At 37.9% G+C, this 12,874-nt stretch overlaps 1 protein-coding gene across 1 annotated transcript; it reads left to right on the top strand.

Moving 5' to 3' along the window:
• Positions 1-545: 545 nt before the first annotated feature.
• Positions 546-1,747, top strand: LOC125836029 (uncharacterized). The gene is made up of 2 exons (XM_049515124.1): positions 546-949; positions 1,069-1,747. The coding sequence occupies exons 1-2, from the start codon at positions 546-548 to the stop codon at positions 1,745-1,747; spliced, it is 1,083 nt and encodes a 360-aa protein (XP_049371081.1).
• Positions 1,748-12,874: the final 11,127 nt, after the last annotated feature.

The following is a 12,874-nucleotide window of genomic DNA, read 5'->3' as shown; positions in this document are numbered from 1 at the left end:
TGAGCCATACTATGACAGTTCTGATTGTGATAGTTTTCAAAGTGATGAAGAAGAACATGTTTCTGATGATGTACTTGAAGGAGGGAGTTTAAGGGGAAGAAAGAAGAGTAATAGAGTGATATATGATTCTACTTGTGATGTTGTAATATGGTAGTGTGGTTTGGTATTTGAAAGTGTAAAGGAATTTAGAGAGGCAGTTACAAAATATGCTATAAAAAAAGGAGTTGAGTTAGACAAGTATGTGAATGAGAGTACTAGAGTAAGAGTCAAGTGTAAAAATGGTTGTCCATGGCTTTTGTTTGCAAGCAAGGAAGGGAGGAGTGAGAACTTCACTATCAAGACATACAACCCAAGGCACAGATGTACCGGGACCACCAATAATATTGTGTAATTCAAAAAATTTATGTAAGTATCTGAAAGATAGGATTATTTCTCAACCTAGTATAAAAGGGTGGGAAATACAAGATTTGGTGAGGAAAGAGTTGAATGTTCATGTAGGCAAGGCAGTTTGTTTAAAAACAAGAAAAAATATTTTAAAGGAAATTATGAGGGATCATGTGGCAGAATTTAACAAAATCCTAGACTACAGGGATGTGTTACACCAAACAAATCCTGGTAGCACTTGTGTTATGAAGCTTAAAGATTCAAAATCAGAAAATGGGATGAAACAGTTTCACTCTTTTTATATATGTTTTGATGCTATGAAAAAGGGTTTCCAACAAGGATGCAGAAGATGTATAGGGCTGGATGGGTGTTTTCTAAAAGGAATTTGTAAGGGTCAACTTTTGGTAGTTGTTGCTAAGGATGCAAACAACCAAATGTATCCAATAACATGGGCAGTAATTGGTACTGAAAGCAAGTTGACATGGAAATGGTTCATGACCATTCTGCAAGATGATCTTAATCTAGGAGATGGTTCCCAGCCACTATCATTAGTGATATCCAAAAGGTAACTGCATTTCTTTTTTTTGTTTATCTTTAATTTAATTTGATCAAAATTTAACTATCTTTATTATTTTGCTTTGCAACTACAGGGACTAGTAGTTGTTGTAGATGAACTATTTCCAGAATGTGTGCTAGACACATATTAGCAAATTGGTCACAAAACTTCAGAGGCATAGAGAGAAGGAAGAAATTTTTGGCTTGTGCTAGATCAACATTTGAGGCACAATTTCAGTACAATATAAATGCCCTATCCAAGCTGGGAAAACGTATAGTTGAAGCCCTTATCAAATACAATAAGGAGAAATGGTGCAAAGCTTTTTTCCAAACTTTTTCAAAATGTGATAGTATAGATAACAACATGGCAGAGAGTTTCAATGCTTGGATCTTGGGACCTAGGAACAAGACTATTGGAACTATGCTGGAAGAAATTAAAGTTAAGGTGATGAGTAGGGTGAGTAAGTCAAGAGCATTTGCTGAAACATGGACAGATGGAATATCTCCAATGGCAATGATGGTATTCAATACCAATGTAACAAGATCAATGCAGTGCAACATTGAATGGAATGGTGATGATGGATTTGAAGTGTTAAAAGGGGTATACAAGCATACTGTGAACTTGGGTCAACAGAAATATAGTTGCAGATCTTGGGAATTAAAAGGTATCCCATGTGCACATGATATAGCAGCAATGAACCACTTGAACATGGATGCATCACAAGCAATTTCAAGTTGGTATAGAAAAGAGACATATCTGAAGACATATTCTCATTTCATTCAACCAGTCCCAAACATTGAAATGTGACCTGAAAGCAGAAACCCAATGGTTGAATCACCTAAGGCAAGGCAAATGCCTGGTAGGCCACCAAAGAACAGAGAAGAGAAATTGGTGAAGTGAAAAAAGCTGGGAAGTTGCCAAGAATGGCGACAGTAATGACATGTTCAATTTGCAAAGGAGCAAATCATAACAAGAGATATTGTCCAAAAAAATCCTAAACCTAAGTCTACACCAACACCCACTCAAGAGGTACATTCACATTAATTTGCTTTGATAAATTAGATTAGGTTACTTATTAATTTAGTCTCTTGTTGTATTCTTTTCCTACTCACATTAGTCCACTACTGGGAAAAAGAGGGGTAGAGGTCAATATGAAAGAGCAAGCAGCAGCAAAATTGGTACAGGAAGAGGTGCAGGAAGTGATTACAATAAGAGGCCAAAAGTGGTTGGACAAGGTGTATTTGTTGTTGATACTAGATATACATGTATTAATGTAAGTGTCTTATAAAACTGTCAAAATTATATTTTTAAATGTGAGATCCAAAGTAACTATGTTGTTAATATTGCAGCAAGGACTGTCTAGCAGTAGGAGGGTTAATATTGGTGTGGTGAGTTCTGCGCATGTGACAGGTGATATTGGTTTTAAACCTACCAAGGGACTGAAGTGGAAAGGTAAACAGGCCATGACTAAAAGAGAACTTCAAGTCCAAATTGTTATACGTCGTATTCAAACCAGATCAAAAGCTACTGGAATTCAAACAAGGGCATAAGCCAAGGGTCACCCTCAAAGAAAACTTCTTAGTTGTGTGGTTGTGTGGTTGTAACAACCAAACTTAAATTAGTGATTGTTTTGTATTTTGGTGCTTGTGTGGTTGTTCAACCAAACTTAAAGTAGTGTTTGTTTTGTGTTTTGGTGCTTGTGTGGTTGTTCAACTAAACTTTAAGTAGTGAATGTTTTTTGTTTGGTGGTTAACTTAAGTTATTGTGGTTGTTGGTTGAAACAATGAAACACTATGATGTTTGTGTTTGATGATCAAGAAAGCACTAGTTATGTTATGCCTTTATGTTAGGTTGCCTTTATGTTATTATTTCGTGTTTGTTATCATATTACCAGTTACATGTAACTGTAGTTCTATGAAAACAGGACAAGTCAATTGAACATACACAAAGATATATATATATATATATATATATATATATATATATATATATATATATAGCTTTAATCAGCAGAAACATACATCACTAAAACACCAAACCAAACTAATCCACAAAATGAGAACCCTAGAACCAAAAGATCTTGCTTAATAACAATTGCATTCACAAAAAAAAAATCAACGGCACACTAAATAAAAGAACAATATCACATTACATATCAAACTAATGCCCAAAATCAGTTTCAACATCCATCTACACTTCAGCTGTTTTTCTTGTTTGTTGGTCTTCTTCAACAGACCCAAAATCACAGTATTCGCCTGGCTAGGAAATTCTGGATCATACCAATCCAAAAACTTACAAGGATTTCAAAATGAGGACTGCATTTCATAAAATCAAAGTTAAAAAAATTACTTAATACGAACTTGGCAAATAAAAAGAAAAAAAAAATGAAACAATACGTACCCCATAGTGTCTACAACTGAGATATCTATGTCCGGGATTATCATTTGTCCATGAAATTTTCAGGATTTGAGGAGTCCCACATAAGTAAACAAGTCTCCTATTATAATTCATGAATATAGCAATAGCAATTAAAACAAAAAAGAGAGAAAAATTCTGAAATTTGAAAAGGGAGAAGGGATTAGGGAGAATAAATAGTTAGAGAATAGAAAGAGAAAGAGCTTTAAAATATGCCAAATATTAAAGAAAAATGGAGATTTTACGTTTTTTACCATTGTAGCTTTATGATGTGGCAAAAAATCACTTCCTCACCCGCCTAGTAGAGTGTGTTGTCAATTTCTACGCCAGGTGGAAAATAAAGGTGTACGCGACAGAGGAATAAACAAGTTTGGCGGGGTAATTAAAATGGAATATAGTTTAGGTGTACACCGAATAAAAGCTTCAAGTTCAGGGGGGTAATGAGTACTTTTGCCCAAAAGATACTCAATTCTCCAATTGATTATCACCCAATTTCTAGGGCTTTATGTTAAACCGTCATGGGTTCAAATCATTATAATTCAATTGCTTATATTCAATCTTATTATGCATGATATGATTCAATTACATGTTTTTTCAATTGATTTCATATAATCCCATGCCTTATTGATTTTTACTATAATTACGAACTTATGAATTACGATTATGGATTTATGCATGTTTTTTAAAATTGATTATTTATGACTAAATGATGTTTTTAAGTTTAAGTGCCAAAATTTTCTGAAAGGTTTTCTCATATTTGAAAGAAATCATGATTTAGATGCTTAAAAAGGAAGTGTCTTGATGAATAATTACTAAATTATGGTTTTAAAAGGAATTACTCTAATATGAACTTATGATTAGATCAATATTCTTTCATTATTGTCTTTTCAAGAATTTTGATATGATTATGATTATGTCTTTTTTTGTTGTGATTTATTTAGCACCGAGAGGACTTTGGAATGGAGGTCTTACTGTTAATAGAAGTTTGGTCTTTAGTAGCAATTCCATTGTCCCAAAGTGTGTGCCCTTAAATGACCTAAGGTAGTGGATCTATGTAACACCCCAGAATCAAGGAAGTTAGAAAGGAAGTCAAGTGGGAGGTCACCAGCCCTCCACTTAGACAAGGCACCCTTCATGGATACCCTCACAGGCAGTGAAGGGCACCACGACTCGTGATGGTGCTCGTGGAACCTTCTAGTGGTTGGCCAAGATGGGCTCTCCTCCCACAAGCCCTTAGACACCTCGTGAAGGGCACCACGGCTCGTGGGGGTACCCGTGAAGGAGTAGGTAGTGTGCTCCCCAAGGCCATACTCCTCCCACGAGCCCCTAGACGGCTCGTGAAGCGCTAGATGACTAGTCCAGGTGGGTGTATGGAGGGGGTAGGACTTGCCTAGCCACTAGTCTAGGGACCACGACTGCTTAGACGCCTCATGGACCCTTATATGGGTCGTTTGGGTGTCCATCTTGAGGTTCGCGTCAGCTGCAAGACACGGTCAGTTGGGTATTTTCCTAATTACTTTATCTTGATACTATGCCATTTTTCCCTTACATAGAACCCCTATATAAGTGATTTTAAACCTAAAACTTACCCATTTAAGTCATTCTCCTAAATTTACCGAAGAAGATCAAGTTCCTCCTCTCCAAAATATTTCTCTCTCTAATAACATGAAGAAGAAGAAGGGTTCAACCTACAGTTTCAAGGCAAGTCTCCAATTCCACCATTGAAGGAAAGTTTTTGGCATTGAGGTATGATAGTTTTCATCCATGTATCTCTTCCATTCACGGAGTTCCCAAATTCTCCTATTTTCAAAGTTAGAAATCCCCAATTGAGTTAGGATTTTTCTATGTTGTGCGTTCCTTTAATTATTGATTGAATTGATTTATCTATGATCTTTTAAGCATGAATTGAGTTAATTTCATGATTTTATGATGATTCCCATGAACCCATGTAATCCCCGTGTTTTCCAAGTTATGATCATACATGTTTTCCAAGTTATGATCATATGATGTGGGTTTTGGACTAAGAAAGAGAAGTTTATGAAATCAAGCCTGTTCTTATGAAATTTATGTAAATGTTTTAACGATTCTTTAAGAGTGAAGTATCAATGATGATGTTTTTGTTGTGTTGTTGAAAGGATTTCTCATATACACATGAAAGTATGATTGTGAAAGGTTTACTCACATAGTAAGGATTCTAAGGTGGAAAGGTTTTCTCACCTAAATGAATCAAAGATAAGGAGTTATACTAATGATACCTAGCTTGGATTGGCAAGATGACGTGCCCTTCCATGGATAATAAGAACAAGTAAGAAAATGACTATTTTGTGAGCTTTATGCTCAGCACCGAGAGGATATTAAGATGGAAGCTCTCTCGTTAGTAGAGGTTGGGTTTCTAGAAACAATCTCCTTATCCCTTACCTATCTGCCCCCATAGGATGATTGTCTAGATAGACATTATTTAGTTGATCCACAATAGCTAAAAGTTCATGGTTCTACCTTGGAAAGTAGGACAACCCTTTTCGGTGTGGGAGACACTAGGGGATCATGTTATAGCTCACATGTTCTCTATGTCGGTTAAGGCTACTTCCCATAATAATAATGAACTAAGGTTACTTCAATAAGTATTTCACATGTGTTCAAAGGTTTTAAAGATGTTAGCTTGCATTGACCATGTTTTATGACTTCTTTCTTTTAACCTGTTTTATATCATGTTTTAGCTTGGTCATTGCATGTCATGGAAATATCCCTTTTTTGCATGAATTTAATGTTTTTATACATGGATATCATACTTGGTACATATTTTGTACTAACGCATACTCTTTCCTACATTTCCCCAAATGTAGGGTCCTACCGTCAGGGTTCTCAGTTTCGTGGCTAGAGGTTGACTTGAAAGATTCTGAGTTTTGGTGAGTCCTCATGCTTCAAGGACTTATTTTCATCTTTTTCAGTTTTCCATCTTACTCAGTTTGGACATGATGTATGGGCTAGGCCCAAATTTCATTCTTATGTACTAGATGGCTAATGAGATAAGTGTTTCGACTTCCGTTTTAATTTTATAAAACTTTTGAGACTTAAATGCTAAGTGGCTTGTATGGGGCCTCTCGGGGTCTTATACACCATGTTACGCCTAGGGGTACCTTGGGTCATGACAAACTTGGTATTAGAGCACAAGGTTTAGAAAGGTCCAAGGATGTCTCATAAGCCACGTCTAGTAGAGTTTTGTTCATGAATGTTAGCGCGCCACATTTATGAATGAGAGGCTACAAGATGTTTTGGAAATTCCACTTTTTCATTACTCTAAAGCTGTGCAATAGAGTTTAACTCTATAAGGTCTCTCTCATAATCCTTTTCTGATGCTTTATAGGATATGGCTACTCGAAGAGCTTATGCTAGAAGGAATGTGAGGGAGAATGTGGAACAAGAATCTCCTTCTCAAGCTCCAGTCGACCCTTTGGCAGAGAAAGTGACTAATGCAGATTTTAGGTCTGCTTTTCAAGTGTTGTCCCAAACCATGACGGCTCAAGCCAATAGGGAGGTTGCGGTTCCCATAAACCCAAATATGGGTATGGTGGCATCTAGAGGAAAGGACTTCACTTTAATAAATCATCTAGAGTTTCATGGTTCTAAGGTTGAGGAAGATCCTCAAGAGTTCATTGATGAGGTTTACAAGGTGTTGATGATCAAGGGAGTGACGCTAGTGGAAAAGGCGGAGTTTGACGCTTATCAACTTAAGGGTGTTGCACAAATTTCATCCAATCAATGGAAAGAAAGGAGACCAGAAGATGCGGGTCCTCTTGATTGGGAAAAGTTTAAGGTTGCTTTCCTTCATAGGTTAATTCCCCTTGAGATGAGGGAGTCAAAGGTCCTTGAATTCATCAACCTTTGTCAAGAAAGCATGAGTGTGAGAGAGTATGCTTTGAAGTTCACACAATTGTCTAAGTATGCCCCTTCTTTGATTGTCGATCCTAGGGAAAGGATGAGTAAGTTCGTCTTGGGTGTGTCCAAAATGGTGGTTAAAGAATATCGTACCGCCATGCTTGTTAATGACATGGACGTTTCTCATCTCATGGTTCATGCACAACAAAACGAAAAGGAGAAAACTTAAGGAAAGGTCTAGGGAGACAAAAAGAGCTAAAACTGATGATAGTAATTTATCTCATGCAAGATCTGATGGACATGGTCGTTCTAGATTTCGACAAAGGTTTTCCGGTCAAGGTTCTTCATATGCTCATCCTAGGTTTAATAAAAAGAGGGTGTCTAACCCTAAGCCTCAAGGAGGGAATGGTAGTGGATCTTCATTTCATATGTCTACTTGTGCTAGGTGTGGAAAGAAGCACGAAGGTAAGTGCCTAGCTGGCACGTATGGTTTCTTCGGTAGTGGTAAAAGTGGTCATAAGATGAGGGATTGCCCAATGCTTACGGCTAAAGGAAGAGAGGGCAAGCAAGCTCCTCCTAGTGGTTCGTGTTTCAATGCTCCCAAGAAAAAACAATTTTATGCACTCTAGACTCGTGGTGAACAAGAGGGTTCTCCCGAGGTGGTTACCAGTATGTTGAATGTCTTCTAACCTGATGTTTATACTTTACTTGATCCCGATGATATCTTGTCTTTTGTGACGCCATATGTGGCTATGAGGTTTGATGTTCTTTCAGATGTGTTGTTAGATCTTTTTTCTGTCTCTACTCTTGTTAGTGATTCTATTGTGGCTAAGAGGGTCTATAGAAAGTGTCACATCTCCTTGTCCTATAGAATTATTTTTGTTGACTTGGTAGAGCTTGATATCCTAGATTTTGATGTTATCCTTGGTATAGATTGGATGCACTCATGTTATGCTTCTGTTGATTGTAGAACATGTGTTGTCAAGTTTCAGTTTCAGTTTTTGAATGAGCCTGTCCTAGAATGGAAAGGGGGAAATTCAATGCCTAAGGGTCAGTTTGTCTCTTGTCTCAAAGCTAGAAAGATGATTGCTAAAGGTTGCATATATCATCTAGTTAGGGTGAGGGATATGGATTCTAAAACCCCTACTCTTGAGTCGGTCGCCGTTGTTAATGAGTTTCCGAAAATATTCCTAGATGATTTACTCAATATTCCTCCTCAATGGCAAATAGACTTCGGTATTGACCTTCTCCTCGGTACGGAACCTATTTCTCTTCCTCCTTACTGAATGGCTCTGGCAGAACTAAAGAACTTAAAAAAACAATTGAAAGATTTTTTGGATAAAGGTTTCATCCGACCGAGTATCTCTCCATGGGTGCTCCAGTCTTGTTTGTTAGAAAGAAGGATGGTTATATTTGTATGTGTATAAACTATCAACAGTTTAATAAGGTTACAATTAAGAAAAAGTATCCCCCTCGATGGATACATGACTTGTTTGACCAACTTCAAGGGGCGAGTTACTTTTCTAAGATTGACCTTCGGTCGGGTTATCACCAATTGAGGGTGAAGGAAGATGATATTCTGAAAATGGATTTTAGAACCCGATATGGTCATTTTGATTTCTTGGTGATGTCTTTTGATTTGATTAATGCTCCAGTCGCTTTTATGGATTTCAAGAAAAGGGTGTTAAGACAATATCTTGACATATTCATGATTGTGTTCATTGATGATATATTGATTTATTCAGGAAGTGAGGATGACCACATCAATCATCTGAGGATTGTGTTGCGAATCCTCAAGGACCAACAACTCTTTGCAAAGTTTAACAAATGTGAGTTTTGGCTAAGGTCTGTAGCTTTTCTTGGTCACATTGTTTCAAGTAAGGGTATTGAGGTAGATCCTCAGAAGACAGATGTGATCAAGAGTTGGCCTAGACCTCTATCCTCTTCAGATATTAGAAGTTTCTTGGGTTTAGTTGGTTACTACAGAAAGTTTGTTGAGCAGTTTTCTTCGATTGCCTCTCCATTGACAACATTGACTCAAAAGAAGGCTAAGTTCATATGGTCTGAAGCATGTGAGAAGAGTTTTCATGAATTGAAGGATAGATTGACTTCCACTCCAGTGTTGACCTTGCCAGAAGGAACTGATGGTTTTGTTATTTATTGTGATGCCTCGAGAATTGGGTTAGGATGTGTGCTTATGCAAAATGGGAAAGTCATTGCCTATGCTTCAAGGCAACTTAAGGTTCATGAAAAGAATTATCCTACCAATGCCTTGAACTAGAGGCAGTTTTTTTCACCTTGAAGATTTGGAGGCACTATTTGTATGGTGTCCATGTCGATGTTTTCACCGACCATAAGAGCTTACAATATGTGTTTAATCAGAAGGATCTAAATCTTCGCCAAAGAATGTTGCTTGATTTATTGAACAATTATGATGTAAGTGTTCTCTATCACCCTCGGTAAAGCTAATGTGGTGGTGGATGCTCTTAGTCGGCTATCTATAGGTAGTGTTGCTCATATCGAAGAAGATAAGAATGAGTTGGTCCAAGATGTTCATAGATTGGCTCGATTAGGTGTCCAGTTAGTGGACTCTACCAAGGGTTGTGTTATGGTCCACAATGGTTCAGAATCGTCTTTTGTGGCGGATGTGAAAGCCAAGCAAGGTCTTGATCCAACTTTGGTTGAATTAAAAGAAGCGGTGCTAAAGAAATCCGTTGAGGCTTTCTCCCAAGGGGGAGATGGTGTACTTAGTTATCAAGGTCGTTTGTGTGTTCCCAGTGTTGATGACTTGAGGGAACAGATCTTGTCATAAGCCTATAGTTCTCCGTATTCCATTCACCTGGGAGCCACCAAGATGTACCGTTGTTTGCGGGAGATCTATTGGTGGAATGGGATGAAGAAGGATATTGCGGAATTTGTGGCTAAGTGTCCTAATTGTCAACAAGTGAAATTTAAGCATCACAAATCGGGAGGTTTGTCCCAAGACATTAGCATTCCTACTTGGAAGTGGGAAGATTTAAATAAGGACTTTATTGTTGGTTCGCCTCGCACCTAGCGACAACATGACTCGATATAGGTTATAGTAGATTGAATGACAAAGTTAGCTCATTTTATTCCCATCAAGATTTCTTTTTCGATGGAGGATTATGCTAAGTTTTATTTGAGAGAAATGGTAAAGTTTTATGGAGTGCCTTTATCCATTATCTCTGATCGTGGTATCCAGTTCACTTCTCAGTTCTGGAGATTATTTCAAAAGGGTCTTGGTACTCGTGTCAAGCTTAGTACAACCTTTCATCCCCAAACTGATGGGCAAGCGGAGCGTACTATTCAAATTTTGGAATATATGTTGAGAGCTTGTGTGATTAATTTCAAGAGTGATTAGGATGATCACTTACCTCTAATTGAGTTTTCATATAACAATGGTAATCACTCAAGTATTGGTATGGCTCCATTTGAGGCATTGTATGTAGGAGGTGTAGCTCTCCTATAGAATGGTTTGAGGTGGGTGAAGTTTCCCTAATAGGTCCCGAGTTGGTACATGAGGTTAAGGAGAAAGTTCGACTTGAGAAAAGTCAAAATTGACTCAAAGACGGCAAAAGTCATTTGTCGATGTAAGAAGAAGAGATCTTGTGTTTGAAGTTAATGATTGGGTCTATTTGAAAATTTCACCCATGAAGGGTATAATGAGGTTTGGTAAGAAAGGAAAGCTTAGTCCCCAATATGTAGGCCCATATCAGATTTTGAGACGCGTTGGTAAGGTTGCTTATGAACTTAAATTGCCTAATGATTGGCATCGATATATCCAGTTTTCGATGTCTCCTTGTTGAAGAAATGTGGTGGTGATCTGACATTTATAGTTCCCTTAGAAGGTTTGGGAGTTAAGGAGAATCTTTCTTATGAAGAAGTTTTGGTGGAGATTTTAGACCGGCAAGTCAAGAAGTTGAGAAATAAAGAAGTTGCTTTCGAGAAAATGTTGTGGAGGAATCAGTTAGTTGAGGGTGTTACTTAGGAGGCCGAGGCTGATATGATGTCCCAATATCGTCATCTATTTTCTTCTACCCCTACTCTAGCTTGAGGTATAAGTTCCTTATGGTTTACTTTTTTGGTGTCATGTGTCTTAAATATTCGCATGATTTCCTCATTTATGCATGATTATGAAAAAGCTTAAGTTTTAAGAAAATGAGTCAATTCAGATGATTTCTACATGTTTATGTTCATTTGAGTATGATTTGCATATAGACTTCATGATATGATGTTTTGAACATGCTTTAGCTTGGAGTTGATGTTTCTTCCTCGAATATGTGAATTTATGTGATTTCATGCATGATGGGTTGCTAGTTTAGAGTTTTTTTCTCCATGAGTTATCAAGGATCCCATTCAAGGATGAATGTTCCCAAGGGGGAGTTAATGTAACACCCTAGAATCAAGGAGGCTAGAAAGGGAGTCAAGTGGGAGGTCACCAGCCCTCCATTGAGCCAAGGCACCCTTCATGGAGTCCCTCACGGGCCGTGAAGGGAATCACGGCTCGTGGAACCTTCCAGTGGTTGACCAAGATGGGCTCTCCTCCCACGAGCCCTTAGATGCCTCGTGAAGGGCACCACAGATCATGGTGGTGCCCGTGAAGGAGTAGGCAGTGTGCTCCCCAAGGTCAGCCTCTTCCCACGAACCTATCGATGGCTCGTGAAGGGTTACACGGCCCGTGGATGTGGCCATGTGGAGGGGGCGGGACATGCCTAGACACTGGTCTATGGACCACGACTTCCTAGACGTCTCGTGGACCCCTAAACAGGTCGTGTGGGCCTCTATCTAGAGGTTCGCATCAGTGTAAGCTAGGGTCAGTTGGGTCTATTGCTAATTATTTTATCTTGATACTATGTCGGTTTGCCCTTACCTAGAACCCCTATATAAGTGATTTTAACCCCAAAACTTAGCCATTAAAGTCATTCTCTTAAATTTACCAAAGAAGATCAAGTTCCTCCTCTCCAAAATATTTCTCTCTCTAGAAACTTGAAGAAGAAGGGTTCAACCTAGGGTTTCAAGGCAAGTCTCCAATTCCACCATTGAAGGCAAGCTTTCAGCATTGAGGTATGATACTATTCATCCATGGATTTCTTCAATTCATGGAGGTCCCAAATTCTCCTATTTTCAAAGTTAGAAATCCCCAATTGACTTAGGGTTTTTCTTCTATTTTATGGGTTCCTTTAATTATTGATTTAATTTATTGATCTATGATATTTTAAGAATGGATTGAGTTAATCTCATGATTTTATGATGATTCCGCATGAACCCATGTAATCCCCATGTTTTCCAAGTTTTGATCATATGATGTGAGTTTTGGATTATGGAAGAGAAGTTTATGAAATCAAGCATGTTTTTATGAAATTTATGTAAATGTTTTAACAATGCTTTGAGAGTGAAGTATCAATGATGATGTTTTTGTTGTGTTGTTGAAAGGATTTCTCATAAACACATGAAAGTATGATTGTGAAAGGTTTTCTCACATAGTAAGGATTCTAAGGTTGAAAGGTCTTCTCACCTAAATGAATCAAAGATAAGGAGCTATCCTAATGAAACCTAGCTTGCATGGTTATTTAATGATGCCTTTCCATGGATGACTTGTGACCTAGCTTGGATTGGCAAGAT

Source organism: Solanum verrucosum, unplaced genomic scaffold (assembly GCF_900185275.1).
Source record: "Solanum verrucosum unplaced genomic scaffold, falcon-dt-bn FXZP01000208.1, whole genome shotgun sequence".
Taxonomy (NCBI): domain Eukaryota; kingdom Viridiplantae; phylum Streptophyta; class Magnoliopsida; order Solanales; family Solanaceae; genus Solanum; species Solanum verrucosum.
Note: the sequence above shows the minus strand (reverse complement) of the source record. Positions and strands in the feature narration are given on the sequence as shown.